The 19,183-nt window shown below is 43.7% G+C and overlaps 1 protein-coding gene across 1 annotated transcript in view; it reads right to left on the reverse strand.

Moving 5' to 3' along the window:
* Positions 1-19,183, reverse strand: part of LOC311146673 (arf-GAP with GTPase, ANK repeat and PH domain-containing protein 3-like) — a gene marked incomplete at its 5' end in the record, with an annotated part of 227,058 nt that overhangs the window by 86,635 nt on the left and 121,240 nt on the right. Inside the window, 3 exons of the mRNA XM_084183206.1 lie at positions 2,673-2,844; positions 7,934-8,038; positions 16,926-17,012. Of these exons, the coding sequence (XP_084039332.1) occupies positions 2,673-2,844; positions 7,934-8,038; positions 16,926-17,012 (364 nt within the window). The remainder of the gene's footprint in view (positions 1-2,672; positions 2,845-7,933; positions 8,039-16,925; positions 17,013-19,183) is intronic.

A 19,183-nucleotide genomic window follows, 5' to 3' on the forward strand; every position in this document is an offset into this window, starting at 1 on the left:
GAAGTTGGAGCGTGACCTCCACCCCCTGTCCTTCACTCTGTAAACTCCTATATCTTCTCTACCATTTGACTAATTAATGTGGTCCAGTGGGGTCCTGATGTCCAAATCCTGGCCAGGACCCAAAAAATAAGAAAGGGCTGGGCCACAAGTGGTCTCTACTGGCCGGTTTGTCTTTTCCAATACTGCACACCCCAATTAGCTACAGCCATGGCAGGAGGAAACACGGACCCCACTCCTCGTCCGATAGAGGACGCCCTCGTTACCCCCCTTCCCGTCTAGCCCCCCTCTGGGGACCACTCAGCTAATTAGTATGAATTACTCTTAATCCTAACCCCTAAATCCAATCACTGGCTTCTCCTCGCCTCTCTGTGCCTAGCTGCCAGAGCAGAGCAGAGCAGGCCCCCTCATACCTCCAGATGCACAGCCAGCCAGCCATCCAACCAGCCAGGCAGCTCAGTCTATTTATAGGCCTGTGTGGACTGGAAGGAAGGCATTGGTATTGGCAGGACACGCAAGGCAAGCCCCAACCTGGTCATTGTTCCTGTGACATTACATACAACCCTGGCTGATGGAATTTAGGTCAGAGCTAAAATTTTACATCTGGACAAAATAAATGTCCTTCGATGGATAATTCTTATTTTTTCTGTTATATTGATTATTATGAACAAATTAATAATATTTAAATGGAGATCTCATTCGCCAATTCCCTATTTAGCAATTTATGGTAGAATCTAATAGCCTTACAAGCACTCCTTCAGTAATCGTATCATCGTGTTTATATTGTGTTAGCTCATCTGCATAATGAAAAATCATACATGGAGATAATTGGCATGTAGGGACTCATTTTATGACACTGTACCATAATCTAAAGAGTCTTCACATAATTACAGCAATGAAATACATATTACATGAGCATTACATAATTCACCTATTAAGAGTTCATTTTATTGTATCCTCTGGGCAGTGAATGGTATTAATGTGAAACCCCTCCGCTGAATACTTTAGTGTCCCTAGTGTCTCTTTCAGTCCATTTAAGAACCTCTATTGATTGTCTGTTGGACTGGACATGAAGTCGATCGAGACTTACATACAATAACACTGGGCATCAGGTTGCTTAACTTAAGCTATTCAGTTGATATCCTGCAAATTACTTGATCTGTGGTTGTTCACAGTGTTTGGTTGGGGTTTGGCTCGAGGTAGAAGTTGTTACTATAGCCGCAGACCTAAAATCAGATTATCTTACTCCCAAACCTGACCATAACCGTTAGGAGGAATAAATATCTGACCCTGTATCAGTGGTTAGTGGGCAACTTCTACCTACTCATTTTGTCCTTGTTAAAACAGATGAAGACCTGAGTCAAATATACTACATGACCAAATGTATGTGGACACATGCTCATCGAACATCTCATTCCAAAATCATGGGCATTAATATGGCGTTGGTCCCCCATTTGATGCTATAACAGCCTCCACTCTTCTCGGAAGGCTTTCCACTAGATGTGGGAACATTGCTGCGGGGAATTGCTTCCATTCAGCCACAAGAGCATTAGTGAGGTCGGGCACTGATGTTGGGTGATTAGGCCTGGCTCGCAGTCTGCATTCCAATTCATCCCAAAGGTTGTTTGATGGGGTTGAGGTCAGGGCTCTGTGTAGGCCAGTCAAGTCCTTCCACACCGATCTCGACAAACCATTTCTGTATGGACCTTGTTTCGTGCACGGGGGCATTGTCATGCAGAAACAGTAAAGGGCCTTCCCCAAACTGTTGCCACAAAGTTGGAAGCACAGAATCGTCTAGAATGTCATTGTATGCTGTAGCGTTAAGATTTTCACTGGAACTAAGGGGCCTAGCCTGAACCATGAAAAACAGCCCCAGACCATTATTCCTCCTCCACCAAACTTTACAGTTGGTACTATGCATTCGGGCAGGTAGTGTTCTCCTGGCATCCGCCAAATCCAGATTCGCCAGATGGTGAAGCGTGATTCATCACTCCAGATAACGCGTTTCCACTGCTCAAGAGGTGGCGAGCTTTACACCACTCCAGCCGACGCTTGGCATTGCACATGGTGATCTTATGCTTGTGTGCGGCTGCTCGGCAATAGAAACCCATTTCATGAACAATTATTGTGCTGACGTTGCTTCCAGAGGCAGTTTGGAACTCGGTAGTGAGTATTGCAACCGAGGACAGACAATTTTTACACGCTACGCCCTTCAGCACTCGGCGGCCCTGTTCTGTGAGCTTGTGTGGCCTACCACTTCGCGGCTGAGCCGTTGTTGCTCCTAGACATTTCTTTTTCACAATAACAGTACTTACAGTTGACCGGGGCAGCTCTAGCAGGGCAGAAGTTTGACGAACTGACTTGTTGGGAAGGTGGCATCCTATGACGGTGCCATGTTGAAAGTCACTGAGCTCTTCAGTAAGGCCATTCTACTGCCAATGTTTGTCTATGGAGATTGCATGGCTGTGTGCTCGATTTTATACACCTGTCAGCAACGGGTGTCCACATACGAATGCACTAATTTGAGGTGTGCTTCAAGCTTTTGGGATTATTTTATTTGTTCCATTGTAACATGTAAACAAAATCAAGGCTAGCTTGACATTTGTTTTTGACCCATATCTGGTACAGAGGTCTAGAATGGACCCACAGTGTGGTGACTAGGCGTGCCCTCTTACCTGTGGTGCCTACGCCCAGCTGCAAGGTGCTGCGGTCCTTGGTCAGCCCGTTGGTCTTGGGGCTGGCGGTGGGGGCGATGGTGGTGACCGCTCTGGGTGGTCGTTTCCCTGGCACCTTGACCGTGGTCCTCAACAGGTCAATCTCTTTCCCATGCACGTTCTGCATGTAGTCCTGGAACACAAACATTAAAAAAACACACAGATATGTCATTAAAAAATGACAATGCAAACTGCCCCATTAGCTGATGTTATAACATATATGTATAACATACAGTGCATTTGGAAAGTATTCAGACCCCTTCCCTTTTTCCACATTTTGTTACGTTACAGCATTATTCTAAAATGTTTTAAATTAATTCAAATCCTCATCAATTTACACATAATACCCCATAATGACAAAGCGATAACAGATTGAGACATTTTTGCAAATGTATTAAAAATAAAAACAGAAATACCTTATTTACATAAGTATTCAGACCCTTTGCTATGAGACTTAAAATTGAGCTCAGGTGCATCCTATTTCCACTGATCATCCTTGAGATGGTTCTACAACTTGATTGGAGTCCACCTGTGGTAAATTCAATTGATGGGACATGATTTGGAAAGGCACACATCTGTGTATATAAGGTCCCACAGTTGACAGTGCATGTCAGAGCAAAAACCAAGCCATGAGGTCGAAGGAATTGTCCGTAAAGCTCTGAGACAGGATTATGTCGAGGCACAGATCTGGCAAAGATACAAAAAAATGTCTGCAGGATTGAAGGTCCCCAAGAACACAGTGGCCTCCATCATTCTTAAATGGAAGAAGTTTGGAACCACCAAGGCTCTTTCCTAGAGCTGGCCGCCCAGCCAAACTGAGCAATCAGGGGAGAAGGGCATTGGTCATGGAGGTGACCAAGGGCCTTGGTCAGGGAGGTGACCAAGAACCGGATGGTCACTCTGACAGAGCTCCAGAGTTCCTCTGTGGAGATGGGAGAACCATCCAGAAGGACAACCATCTCTGCAGCACTCCACCAATCAGGCCTTTATGTTAGAGTGGCCAGACGGAAGCCATTCCTCAGTAAAAGGCACATGACAGCCTGCTTGGAGTTTGCCAAAAGGCACCTAAAGACTCTCAGGCCATGAGAAACAAGATTCTCTGGTATGATGAAACCAAGATTGAACTCTTTGGCCTGAATGCCAAGCATCACGTCTGGAGGAAACCTAGCACCATCCCTACGGTGAAGCATGGTGGTGGCAATATCATGCTGTGGGGATATTTTTCAGCTTCAGGGACTGGGAGTCTAGTCAGGATCGAGGGAAAGATGAACGGAGCAAAGTACAGAGAGATCCTTGATGAAAACCTGCTCCAGAGCGCTCAGGACCTCAGACTGGGGCCTTCCAACAGAACAACAACCCTAAGCACACAGCCAAGACAACGCAGGAGTGGCTTTGGGACAAGTCTCTGAGTGTCCTTGAGTGGCCCAGCCAGAGCCCGGACTTGAACCCTATCAAACATCTCGGGAAAGACCTGTAAATAGCTGTGCAGTGACGCTCACCATCCAACCTGACAGAGCTTGAGAGGATCTTCAGAGAAGAATGGGAGAAACTCCCCAAATACAGGTGTACCAAGCTTGTAGCGTCATACCCAAGAAGACTCGAGGCTGTAATCGCTGCCAAAGGTGCGTCAACAAAGTACTGAGTAAAGGGTCTGAATACTTAAGTAAATGTGATATTTCCGTTTTTTATTTTCAACACATTTGCATAAATTTCAAAAAACATGTTTTCACTTTGTCATTATGGGGTATTGTGTGTAGATTGATGAGGGGGAAAACGATTTAATCCATTTTAGAATAAGGCTGTAACGTAGCAAAATGTGGAAAAAGTCAAGGGGTCTGAAAACTTTCCAAATGCACTGTATGTTATAACATAACTTCCATCCACTTCAAAGCAAAATAGAAAGTACCAAAAGCGACTGACAGACAGCTAAGGTAAGTTTCAGAACATTAGGTATCACCTGTGCTCATGCTGCCTCACAAGCTAGCTCGCTTATAGAGGCTTAATGAGTAGACATACGAATGCTAACAGTGTCATTCTCTTTCAATTTGGCCATTTGATTTGGATTTAAAACAACATCACCATCCCAAGTGGATGAGGAAGGAAAGCCAAGGTGAAACTCATTGATATCAACAGAAAAAGCCAGAGGAGTACTCTCCGCTCCGCTCTGCTCTGCCTTTAGCCGGGTATGCCCCCACTCCATCTCTTAATCTCTCTCCTTTCCTTTATCACTCCCTCCATCTCTCTCCCTCCTTTATCACAGTGCCATAAAGCACTCATCTCTTCCCCTGCCTCTTCTCTAATTACCCAGCCAGCTAGTGCTCCTCACTCTCATTTCATTTTATTGCCGGAATTAACTATTGCCGGAATTAACAGCCAGATCGAAGCATTCAAAGCTATTAAGATGTGTGATTAAGCCACATTCAATTAGTTTCTACAAACAATTTAATTGATGTAGCAGATAGAATTAACAGAAGGTGATTGTGTGGATGGCTTGGCTGACTGCGAAATTAAAGGGATCGTTTCGTGTCTCGCTCTGCCTCGTTCTCCTACCCACCTTCTCTCTCTCTCGCTCACCTTTTCTCTCTCTCGTTCCCGGTTGCTCTCTCTCCCTCCCACCTTCTCGCACTCTCCCTCCCACCTTCTCTCTCCTGCTCTCTACCCTCCCACCTTCTCTTTCTCTCTCCTTTCCACTCTCTCGAACACCTTCTCTCCCTTCACTCCCACGTTCTTTCCCCCCTGCTCTCTGCTTGGTTGCTCAGAATGGGGATAAACATGTGTCTACTAACCTAACAGTGGTTCCTGTTCTGTCTCACCTCTGCTCAGTAAGTTAGTAGACAGACACTCAGACAGAGCTTATAGACCTGCCCCTGATGACCTACGATAGCTATAATGATCTAGATCTACAGAGCAGCTAGCTAGTCAATTACATACAGATAAATGCCAAAATAAAGGAAACACTTGAGTAAATGAGGGATACAAATGATATTGAAAACAGGTGCTTCCACACAGGTGTGGTTCCTGAGTTAATTATAAAAAGGGTTCATTATTTTGGCTACCATGGATAGAAGAGATCTCAGTGAGTTTGAATAAGGGGGTCACACAGGAGCATAGGGGATATAAAGGGTGTGTGTATGGATGTGTCTGTGTGTGTCTCTCAGTCACCAGATCTCAACCCAATTGAACACATGGGAGATTCTGGAGCGGTGCCTGAGACAGCGTTTTCCACCACCATCAACAAAACACCATATTTCTAGTGGAAGAATGGCGTCGCATCCCTCCAATAGAGTTCCAGACATTTGTCGAATCTATGCCAAGGTGTATTGAAGCTGTTCTGGCGGCTCAACTCCCTATTTTGGCACTGTCATGCTACATTGCTCTGCTAATAATGGCTACTAAATTAATCCATTATCATGTCACTAGAAGAAAATCATAAAACCAGATTTAGTCTATTTACTGTATGTTGCAAGCAAATGACAATGCTTTTTCTAGTCTTTGCTGAGAAGTGTTAATATATGATCTTGCTAATATAAATGATACTATTTCAAAGTGGACTCTAAGTAAAAAAATAAATAAAAATGGAGTTGATATATATACAAGTACTTATCTCCAACTTTCACTAAACATATGGAATTGTTTTAAGATGGTCATACAATGGATGATTTAGCTATTTGATAAAATATTGAATTTGGCCTTTACTACTAAAGCCCATAGAAACGCATTAAATAACACATTCATAAATGGCAAAGACAGTCCAAAAATAAATCACAAGGAATAAGGTTTTGAAGTGTCTGTCCTATATCTAGGAGATTTAAGAATGCTCAGGAAATATGTTTTTTTGGACACATATTTAACCCCTTACTTTTTTGGTTGGCACAAAACTACCTCCATACTTCCATTAGTTTGTATGGGTTACCATCAGATGAGTCCTGTGACATTCGTGAGAGTCTCCCCTTTCCATAGAGTGGTCATAATAGTTTGTAGCTCAAACGGTTTGGACGCTACTATACAGACGTTTTCGTGAAAAGACCGATTTTCGGGATGTCTCATGGTCTGACAAACACTGCTGTAGCTCGGCTACATTTACATTTACATTTTAGTCATTTAGCAGACGCTCTTATCCAGAGCGACTTACAGTTAGTGCATACATTACTATTATTTTTTTTTCATTATCCCCGTGGGAATCGAACCCACAACCCTGCCGTTGCAAACGCCATGCTCTACGAACTGAGCTAAATCCCCTGCCGGCCATTCCCTCTCCTACCCTAGACGACGCTGGGCCAATTGTGCGCCGCCCCATGGGTCTCCCGGTCGCGGCCGGCTACGACAGAGCCTGGATGGCCACCTTCCACCGCAGATGCGGATGCGGTGGATTGAGACGCAGCCCATGCCAAAAACTGATATCTCTAGCTTAAACTGACAGATTTTGACAGGGATTTTTATATTATGTTATTATGCGTCAATAGACTCTTAAGGATTGTGAGTGGGAGTGTCTGTAGACAGGGACAGGCAGAGCATGAGGCAGCCATGTTGTGCTGTGGGGGGGTCCTGACTGAGCTGTCTGCCGGCAGGCTGCAGTGGAGTGTTTAAGAGGTATTAGTGGGCCAGCAGGACACTGACAGAGACGGATGTGGCAGGTCACTCAGCCTGCACAGCGGCGAGCGCCATTATAAATACAAACCAGCGTGGTGGGCACACAGCAGGCCCCAGCAGTAGCACCATGTGCCATGCCCAACTCCAGGACCGGGATATGAACCTGGGTCTCCCACACGAGCAAACAACGTCTTAGACCATTAGACCAAGAGGGCAGAAACCCCTTCTTCCGAGGGCAGACACTGGTTTTGAAGTTCACAGGTAGGGCTACCTCATCACGTGACCATGAGCAACCATGCCCAACTCATGTCCGCTACACGGGCACCACAGGGGTGTGGGGGGGTAGAAATGACCCTCACCTCTGCCTCTCTGTCCCCTCCTCCACCTTATAATCATAATAACACTCCTCTAAGATGGAGTTCTTATAATCAGAGGCTGAAAGATCTCTGCTAACCTTTTTGTCTCTCCGGAAACCTTGTTTATAAGTGTATCAATATGTGTACATAACATTTATGTTAAATCATTCATTTCAACTTTTTGTGAGGGACAAGCTTGCATGTTGTTTCTCTATTCCCTACATAGCTAAAACGGTCCACTACAAACGGAACTATACTAAATGTAGGGATACTCACATGTAAACTGGGGTGGTAGGTGAGGAGGCCGTTGTCACAAAGTGTGACGTATTTCTTCTTCCACTCCTTATTGAGGGACTTCCCACTTCTCTTCAGAAGGATGCCCTGGACGAGAGAGAAGAGGAGAATAAAGGGTCATAAAATGTCTTCCTCCAGCTAAACACAGTGCACTAAAACATATACTGTAACAAACTTGGGATGACAATGGGATGACAATGAGAACGCTCTATTCTTAGATCTGGCCAGAGGGATAATTTTACAGGAGCAGGTTGCTTGTATGTATGTGAGTGTGTGAGTACAACCTTTTCAACCTTCCAATTTTTGATTCTCATTGGTCACTGTAATCCCATGGTCAATGCAACTCAACAGTGGTCACTTATACCTTCATAATTGGTCCTGTCCTACTGCAACCTACTGTCTTACATTCAAAGTGAGCAGAGACAATCCAATTTGCCCCTGTATTCATTCATCCCCATTTCCTGACCAGTTGAACTTTGGAGGACCTCTCTATCGAGGGATTAGGGTGTGTGATCTCCCCCTCTTCAAAGCCCTGATTTAGCCCCTCACCTCTATTCCCCCACCACCATTCTGGAGCCTTTTAACTCCTCAGATGGTTGGCCTTATCTGCTTGGACAATCCAGGGTAAACAATGGCAGTTCCTCTGCAGGAGTTGGCCAAACACTTGGCTCTGTGGGGCTGTGAGGGTCCTCTGGGGGTAAGGACCAGGGAGGACCAGGGGAGGGGCACGCTTAATTAGGGGATTAGCAGGGGAATGTTTGTCCTTTTACAGCCAGGGTTGTGTGTGTGTGTGTATATATGTGTGTGTGTGTGTGTGCGTGTGTTTTTCCTCTGTGTGTGTGTCGGTGTTAAATAGGGTACCCTCACCCTCCGATATTGTCCTAGGCTGGGTCGTCCTGCAGAGCTGTATAGTCCTGATTAACACATCAGGAAGGAGCGGACCCTCGCTGACCCAGGCACCAGGCTGGGGGCCGACAATCATCCTAATCCTAGCTCCGCTCCCCCTGCCTTGATCTGGGCCTGGCCCTGGCCTACTCATGCTGGGGCCCCAGGACAGCCTCTGTATGCCTAGAGAGAGGACCTCTATACCCTGCTGAATACATCCATAACCCACCCTACTGGAGGGCCCTAGCAGGCCTCTGGTCATCACTTTGTGTGATCGTCTTTTCTTGAAGTTTGATAACCACTACCCAATACCTGTTTTGCCATTTTAACAATGACATACTGCTGTTATTAGTGATATTTCAAAGATGGCTTTTGTAAACATATTTATATTCTCATGTGCGAAACCTGGTGTTTCACACCCATACTGTTCATGATTTGGTCTTTGTGACCAAAAGCTTGGCCTATGAAATGACTAAAATTGGCATTGATCTAAGCATGCACAGACTCTTTTCAACATGATTTGGTCAATAAAAGAACTGTAAACACATTTTAATGGCTTTATGATCACATTAAGTAAATGGTCCCATCACAGGGCTTCTGGCGACGGTGTAATGCATGTTTTACACACAAATAATGTTACACATCTCCTGTCCTTATTGAGCCAGCCATAAATCTATACATGTAATCAGTGGACCAACATAAATTCATCACTGGTTTGAAAAGATCAATACTAATACTGAGAAGATTCATGTCAACAACATTAGTCCAATATAGGGACTTTTTTATACAACCACTTAATTAATTTGACTGTCAGAAACGATAGCAGAATAACATATTTTTTAATCCTCTAATATAGTTTATCAAATTGAGCTTCCATTTAAAACAATTAGAATAATTTAGTTATAATTCACATTACAGCAACTATATAGTGTTATTTTATCATGACAGTAATAGAGTCAATGGGGGCATGTCGTGAACAGACTTTTAAAAAATTGCATTTCACCTTCTGTCTCTCCTTCCTTCCCTCCCGCTCTCTCTGGCTCACACTCAAACATGATCACCATGTTCAGGCTTTGCGACAAAGGAGACCGGCCAATCGCCAGACGCACTTGCCGTGTCCAGACAATTGTCATATCTACACAGAGGAGATAGCATCTTCCCTTTCCATTGTCACGCTCCTGGAAAAAGCTGCATCCTGCCACAGTGGCTGAGTGATAGCCCGGGCCTTTGTGACAGCCAGCCGGAGGAGAACAGGAGGAAGAGAAGATGGGTTTGGGAAAGGGGGAAATAGAGAGAAGATCGAGAGGGCCAGAAGAAAAGCCTAGTGTTGACAGCTACTCGGCAGTGAGTGCATTGTTGCCTTTATTAAAAAATTGTACAGATAGGAGGGGGCTCAGGGTCAGTGGATTGAGGGAGGGGAGGAGGTGGGGGGGGGGGGGGGAGGCAGGCAGGCAGGCAGTATATAATTTGCCCAATAGGGGTAATTAAGATCACATTTACATTTACGTCATTTAGTAGACGCTCTTATCCAGAGCGACTTACAGTTAGTGAGTGCATACATTTTTCATACTGGCCCTCCGTGGGAAACGAACCCACAACCCTGGCGTTGCAAGCGCTATGCTCTACCGACTGAGCTACAGGGGACTCACATTGGCAGCTTTGATTTCCCGTATTGTGTAATTGACTGGCCAGGGCAGGCCATAAGCTACTCTTAATAGCCCCCCACCACTCCTTGGTAAATCATGGGACGGGAGCTAGCCAGGTCTAATCTTATTGTCTTATTGTAAGTTGCTATGATACCCACCCAGGGAAGTGGCCTTACTTCAGGCCATCATCATATGGGGTAGAATGAATGGCAGAGCTCACAGTAAGTATGTTTAGGGGGGGGGGGGATTCTTTAAGATCTCTGTCAACTGACCTCCCTCTCACCTGGTCCTGCTGGTCTAATCCCCTTAAACCTGACTTAAACCTGACTTAACCCTGGTCAATGATATGGAGCGAAATGCACTGGTCATTACAGTTACATTCAAAAGGTTTGTATGAATTTTGTTTGGCAATATTTTGTTGCTGATTTTATTTTATTTGGCCATTTCTACTATGCATTTCATCTTTCATCTTATACTTGTATTCATTCTAAATGTGCAGAAATGTGGACAGTGTCCTGAACAGCAAGGAATGCTTGGCCTACCACGTTGAAAACGAAGTGTATACTTTGACCATTCCCATAATTCCTGGTTAAGAAGGATAACACTAGGATTAGGATACTGACCTAAAGCCCTCATATAATCAGGAGAGAATAGTAATCAATGTGTCAATCACTCCTCATCCTGGTTCTAAGTTATACCTTTAGTAGAAATTACTCAACGTGATGTTTGATTCCACTGTACTTCATACAGGCTATTTAGCTTAATTTGAACTTGTTAAAGAAAGGAAAATGTATATTAAAGACTCACTCCAGCTATTTCTTTACTTTTCCTGTTGAAAAACAATATCCAAAGTATAAAGTTGATGTGCCTTTGAGAAAGGCACTTAACCCTAATTGCTCCTGTAAGTCTCTCTGGATAACAGTGTTTGCTAGTAATGTGCACAACAAAATACTGCTTTTTAGACAACTTGGAAACTTCAAGAGTTGGCAGTTCAAGGCGTTGGTCTGACGGGTTTACTCTGATGTCGTCGGCCCCCCTCCTTACTTGTAGGAACAATAGAGGAGTAATGGAGGAGCAATGGAACCCACCCGACCACCTTATGCCATGTCATGTCATACCTGAAACATCTATTGAGATGTGCCTTTACGTAAATCAGGTGATAAATGAGGTGAAAAAGGAGACAGGAGTGCATATTCAAAGACTATTAAAACTATATTTGGAGCTTGGTTACATGACCAAGCTCGTGATCCTTACACTTGTGTCGACAGTTTTCAGTGTTTTATTGGAATATTACAATTACTCAAAGTGTTTTCAGAATAGATTTCTGGGGACTAGGAAAATATAGTGATTTAGAAGCTTACGTTTTCTTGGAAAATTAAAAGACAACAAAGTGAGTATTTTTCTAATAACATTAGGAAGTAAAATAAAATATAACAAATACAGCATTCAATGAAATTACAAGCCACATTTCGAGAGTAATCTCTAATGCTGAAAATAATACCTTGTCAATATGTGACACCTACATACTACAATATGATCGCATAATATATTACAAATTCTCTAGGCTAATAGTGACTGTCTAAACCCATCCAACCTGACAGCTATACATCCAGTAAGTAAGTAATCTAAAGATGATGATCTGTATGTCTTGATACTTTGCAGGAAAATTCTCTTTTTGATCTTCCTTTTCCTTTCATTCTAAGAACCCTCAGGGTTCAGACAGCACTACTTGCAATGGGATTCTAATGATTACAATCTTTAATGGTTTCTTTAATTTGTAATGTTGTCACATCGCCATCTAGTGGTTGTAAAGTTATATGATTCTACCCACCCACAAAGCGAACATTTCCTGAACACTGATGTAAACACACTGGCCAGATTAGGAATATGTATGCTTAAAACTTTTTAAATATACATTTTTATATACACTCCTCTCTGTATGTGTTTGGACAGTGAAGCTAAGATTTTGAATGTGGCTCTATACTCCAGCATTTTGAATTTGAGATCAAATGTTTCATATGCGACAGTACAGAATGTCAACTTTTATTAGGGATATTTTCCATAGAGATTGTACTAAATTACTATTAAATGTAGTATTTTTTCATTCATATCTGTTTTAACGTTTAGAAATGAAAGCACTGTGTTCCTAGTCCGCCCCATTTGAAGAAGTCATAAGTATTTGGACCAATTCACTTAGTGTATTAAAGTAGTCAAAAGTTTAGTATTTTGTCCCATATTCCTTGCACACAATGACTACATCAAGCTTGTGACTCAACACTATTTTTTGGATGCATTTAGAGCTTGTTTTGGTTGTGTTTTGCCCAATAGGAAGTGAATGGTGAATAATGTATTGTGTAATTCTTGTCACTTTTATTGTAAGTAAAAATAGAAGATGTTTGTGAACACTTCTACATGAACGTGGATGCTACCATGATTGTGGATAATCATTAATGAATAGTGAATGATGAAAGTTACAGAGGGACAAAGATCATATCCCTGAAAAATGCTAACCTCCCCCATTATTGGTAATGGTAAGAGGTTAGCATGTTTTGTTGTAGCCTCTAACTTTCTCACTCATCCTTATTCATGATTAACTCATGCTTTTTCTTAATCATGGCATTATCAGGATTAATTTAGAAGAAGAGTTCAGAAACATCTAATATACTCACTTAGAAAGGAAATTACTCCAGTCATCATTCACCATTCAGTTCCTATTGGGCAAAACATAACTCAAGGTTAATTGCTTAACCCTGGTTCTCTGAGAATATGAGTGAGATGTCTCACTACGGAAGAACCAATCACACACGTCTGTCGGAGTCAGACATGTCGAGTGGCGAATGAGGTGAGCCCCTCCCTCTTTATAAGGAGCCATGCGCACTCGCCCCACCATCTGGTTATTCTCAAGCATGTCTCTCTTCCTTGCGCTCTAACATGCCGCATCATAAATCTCTTGTACAGAGACGCCTTTGAACAGTGCCGAAGTGGTAGCGATACCTCTGGTGGAATGAGCCCTCAGGCCCTCCGAGGGCTGTAAACCCTTACTATTATAACCAAGTATAATAACCTCCACTATCCAATGGGATAGTCGTTGATGAGAGAGGAGTAGATGTGCAAAGAGTGAACTGGACACAAACGGTGGAGACGCTCCTCCTATGTAGAAGAGAAGGGTGGCGGGTGGAAAGCCAAAAGCTCTTGATGAGGCAATTATAAGTATTGCCGACCTTAGGCATAAAGGTGGGGTTAGGTAGCAAAGTCACCTTGGTAAACCCTGGGGTAAACTGTAGGCACAAATGGTGGACTGACAGTGCGTGCATCTCACTCACTCGCTTTGCAGACGTAAAGGCAATCAGTAAAGCAGTTTTGAAGGAGATATTTCATCTACAAGCTTTCCTGCGCCTCTAAAGGCTGCTGTGAAATAGCCTGAAGCACAATAGACAGGTCTCAAGACAGGGCTATAGGCTTGGAGACTAGACGTAAGCCACGTTGTTCCCACACTCTGACTAGACTGGGGAGTATCAGGCATAGAGGAGGAAAAGCGTAGACCATCAACCTTAGCCAAGAGTGTGCCAGAGCAAAGAACAGCGGGCAGTGCACATCTTTGTGCGATGCAAAGAGATCTACAGTGGCTAGACCCTCTCTCCCCCAAATCTGGTTCACCACTTGGGGATGGAGTCTCTAATCCCTGTACAGGGGATTTCCTCTGGACAACAAGTCCGCTCCCATATTCAGTACGCCTGGGACATGAGTAGCGCGAAGTGAAAGTAGGTGTGCGCCGCTCCACAGAATAATCTTGACAGCTAGTCTGTGTAGAGCAAGTGCCACCCTGTATGTATACCAGCAGTTCTAGGTAGTTTACATGAGCGTGGTGAAGCTGTGGTGACCACAATCCAGCTGTGGGGACCACAATCTTCCCTTGTAAACTGCACCCCATCCTGTGAGTGATGCGTCTGTCGTCACCACCTTCCTCATTTATACTACCCCTAGGAGAGTACCTGAAGCAAAGATTGAGGGGCTCTTCCAGTTCTGGAGAGCCGAGAGACTCTGTGGTCACCATTATCTTCCGATTGAGGTGCCATCGTGTACACAGACAAATGGCACAGACGTACACAGACGAGGGGAGAGCTGTTTCACCGAGGGCACTTAGGGATTGAGTGAACTCCCTCAGTCTTCTCTGTGAGCGGATGCAAATGAATGAGCCGCTGCACGGGGGTAGGGCTTTTGTAGCACAGATATACACCCCTTCCCCATTTTGGAGTCTGTGCTTCGCCCGAGAGCGGATGGCCTTGCCATGTTAGCTAGCCTGTTTTACGCCGTCTCGTAGACTGGATCACCGCAGGTTGGGCCTGGTTCAGTTAGTAGGCACAAAGCAACTTAATGCTAGGCGAACTAAATATGAGAGCTAATCTAGCAATTGGCAGATGGTGGTTAGCTAGCTAGCATTCACTGTGAGGGCTAGTAGCGTAGCTTAAGCTAGCACGGGCCAGTATTCAGTAAAACCTTACAACAGTTGCAGGACTCGTTCTAGAGCTGCATAAGCATGTTTGTTTCCCATGGCATACGGGGGCCCATGATAATTCTGGGAGTAAAGTATTGCTGACTGGGTTATGTGTGTGCTAGTCGACGCTTAGCCGTGAGGCTGTGGTGTTAGCTAGCAAGTGTTCACCTAGTTGGCTAATAGCCTAGCTATTGCTAGCGCCACATAAGGCGAAGAAAACAATGTGAATAGAGTTATAGAATAGATTATCATTTGACCATAGCACATTGAGGTGTAACCGGTCAGTTTAGCCAACGAAACAAGTGAATATTAGATGCACAAAACGAGAGAAGCAAGCTGGCTTTCCAGCATCTTCGAGTCGCAAACGCAAGAGCGAGGGGGTTCAAGTGCCTGCCTGAGGCGAGGTAGCATTAGCCATAATTCATTGAACTGGAGAGTCTGGTGGGTCGCGGTCAAGCCACTGTTACACTTCCTTCGGCCCTAATTCGTGGAAAAAGGCCTGCTAATCCAGTAGTGCCTGCAGCGAATTTAGCCTTGATAGGCGTGAGCTAGCTGATTAGATGCCTCGTGGCTAATGGCTAGCTGAAGTGAGTACTGTGTATAAATGCTAAAGCCGTGGGGCTAATGTAGGCGTTAGCTAGCTAGCAACCAACTCATGTGGTTAGCTTGCTAACGTTCGCCTCATGGGCTAATAGCCTAGCTAGTTTAGCACAATGCTAGGCGAAGACAAGCGTGTTGCAGCGTAGTCCTTCGGCGAACATAGAGCTTCGCTTGACCGTCGAGCTGTAAAGCTGGGTTGGTCAGTTTAGTCAACACAAAACGAGTCAACGTAGGTTGAGCTAAACGAGAGAGGAGAGCTAGCAATTCTACCGTCTGTGCATGTAGAAAGAGCTAGTGGTGGTTAGGTGGCCTTAAAGCGAGCTAGACGGGTTAGCTAGGCCTTGCGGCTTGAGCTGGCCAAGTCTCAGTAGCTAGCCGTGTGACGCTAGATACAACTGGAGACTTAGAGCAAGTAGAAAATGGTGAAAAGCTCATTCTAATCTTAGCAAAAATGTTCCTTTTAGTCAGTACTCAACACGAAGGACGAGAGCTGAAGTCCTACGTTGAGCAGCGTTAACCTTGCAGTTTGCCTGAGAACAGTTAAGCAGGAAGACTGTGATCAAGTCGTGCTGAGGAGAGCTTAGAGAGCGTAGTGATCTTCGCAAGGAAGAGAACGATAGTAACTAGAGGGTGGGGCGAGGGGCGCCTTATAAAGAGGGAGGGGCTCACCTCATTCGCCACTCGATCTGTCTGTCTCCGACAGACATGGTGTGATTGGTTCTTCCGTAGTTATCCACCTATTCAGCGAATCCCAGAGTGAGACATCGAAACTAGTATTTGAAAGAGAACCCAAAACACAACCAAAACAAACTGCAAATGCATCCAACAAGTTTGTAGAGTCACAAGCTTGATGTAGTCATTGTGTGCTAGGGACCAAATACTACACTTTTGACTTCTTTAATACACTAAGTGAATTTGTCCAAATACTTATGACTTCTTCAAATCGGGGGACTAGATATATAAAGTGCTTTCATTTCTAAACGGTAAATCAGATATGTATGAAAATACCCTCAAATAAAAAAGGTGACATTCTAAACAGTTGTCTCATATGAAACATTGTATCTTAAATCCAAAATAGTGGAGTATATAGCCAAATAAAAACATTTGCATCACTGTCCAAATACATACGGAGGGAAGTGTACGCACTAAAGGGTAGAAATGTGCTACTTACACATTGAATGTGCTATACTTACCTGAAGACTATTGGTGATCAGAATGAGGCACCCTATTCCATATAAAGTGCACTACTTTTGACCAGGGCCCTAGGCAAAAGTAGTGCACTATATAGGGAATAGGGTGTGATTTTAGACACGATCTATGACTAGTGTAGGAGTAGAAAGACACTCACCTGTTTCATGGGTATGGCCCTTCCACTGCCTATGCTATCTGTTTTACTGTCAGTGGTCTTTGCCTGTTCACTGTTGGCTTTCCGTGACTGCAAGGAAACAAGAGAGTCAGTCGGTCACTGGAAAAAACATGGAGGGGGAAGATGGGGAGATGGGAGTTGAGTAAGGTGCATGTATCAAGATGAGCATGGGGGTCAGAGGTAAGAATGTTTGGAGGTTGGGGTGTGTGGGAAGTGTGTGTGTGTGTGTGGAGAGCGGTTGGGAGGCGAACTCAACATCGCAAAACAAAATTCTCAACAACAAAAAAGCTTGGAAAATAAACAAACAAGCAGACCAGCGTAACATATAGCGGTAACATTGACATGCGTGCAGTAATAAAAAAAGACCAAACCAGAACAGACCAGACCAGACACTGAGGAAACATCTCAACACATAATAGGTAGTAGACTAAAAGACGACCACACATTGAGTCATGACTCAGTCCTGTAAACCTGTGGGAGATCCATCCCTCTGTTAGGCCCACAGTGGACCCTTCCAGATCAGAGAGGAACACCCCTCTCTCAGGCCCACAGTGGGCCTTTCTAGGTTAGTCCAAATCAAGTTTTAAGGCCCAGCTGGGCCGTTTTGCATAGATACATTGACAAGTCAAGTTGAAATGCAATAAAAAGGAGAAAAGGCAGGTTAGAGGGAAAGAAGGTTATCATATAGGAGTTTCATATAGCGTTTCCTACCAAATTCCTCTGAAATTCCGATTGGAACACCAGGAGGGAAAATACATTTCAAGTCATTCACAGTGTTAGGATTAGAAGTACAGCTGCGTTATAAACAACAGTGGAACACATCAGTGAACAGGTGCAGCAGCACATTTCACCAACACCTGCTGCATACACATTACATTTCAAATTACAGACTGTGGAGGGGAAAATAGTTGAGCAGTGAACATACAGTATTACCCCAGTTTCTGACAAAACACAGTACTTGTACACAGAATATCCCCAAAGCACGGACTAACAGGTGAAATACAGGAAATGTCACTCATAACCAACAGACAAAACTGTTATGGTCTCACTCAGAACAGGATGAAGGGATGCCCAATCAATCGCCAATGGAGAGAGGTAGAGTCTGAGTTCAAGTAAACCAACTCTGGTTTATAATTTTCAACATTTTATTTTTTATTCTGATTATTTTTGTTTCTATACAGACACCATACAAATCAAGTCACAGGTTTCACTCCCAAATAAGATCAACAGAATGAGCCAAACATTGCAGTTCCCACAAAATATAGGATGGACAATAAAGGCATTATTTTTTATATATATTTCATATATGTATATAATATACTTTCTATAGAGTACCATTGTAAATAAAATACAATACAAGATATACAGAAGTCTTATATTTGTCCATTTGTAAATGATATAAAAGCGATTATGGAATAAGGTCATAATCTTCATACCAAACCCAAATTGAAATGAATGACTACAAAAATTAATAAAGTAAATAAATATCAATAATAAAGGATGGAGAAATGGATATTTCCAAATCATAGTCAAATTAAATAAATAGACACTACATTCATACAAGTCAGTGCAATCCAATTCCCATTAGTTATTCATTATTCTGTATGATACCACTTGTCCCTGACACCCTACTCTAATTTTTATGAAGGCCTTCATAAAACTACCCAACATCACCTAACATTGCCTTATTTAAGTTTGCCACATATTTAAGTCCATTCAAGACTTTCCCTGAAAAGAAAGAGAAATGAAAGAAAAAACAATGAAAACAAAGAGGGAGTAAACAACTGAATGTACTTGGCACCTCTAGTCCTTGAGTCCTTGTTTTATGGCAAAAGGCAGTGTGATGTCATGTAAGGGGGCCGTGTCCTTTTGAGTGGTTGAATTATAATTCCAAGCATGACTTGACTGTACTGTACACAGACTGTTTGTAAGGGTGTGAAGCAAGGTGGGCTAGAAGGACGTGGGGGGGAGGGGGGGGGGGGGGGGGGGCATTTCCAGCAGAGAAGAGTTCCTACAGTCTGTCACACTCCAGAGTGTGAATTTGACCATTTTTACTTAGAGCACGAACTGACTCCCAAATCTACTCAGCAACTTCCAATGTTACTTGTTGCTTTTTTTGTCACAAAGTTCTATGGTTTCCATAGTGCACCTCCCGAGGGAACAATTAAGCAAAGGGGGCACTAGGGTAAAGCAGCAAACCCGCTCTAGTCCCCAGTCATTTCTCCTCCCTATTGGGTATG

Source organism: Coregonus lavaretus (assembly GCF_964263955.1).
Source record: "Coregonus lavaretus genome assembly, chromosome: 19".
In the NCBI taxonomy this organism is placed as follows: domain Eukaryota; kingdom Metazoa; phylum Chordata; class Actinopteri; order Salmoniformes; family Salmonidae; genus Coregonus; species Coregonus lavaretus.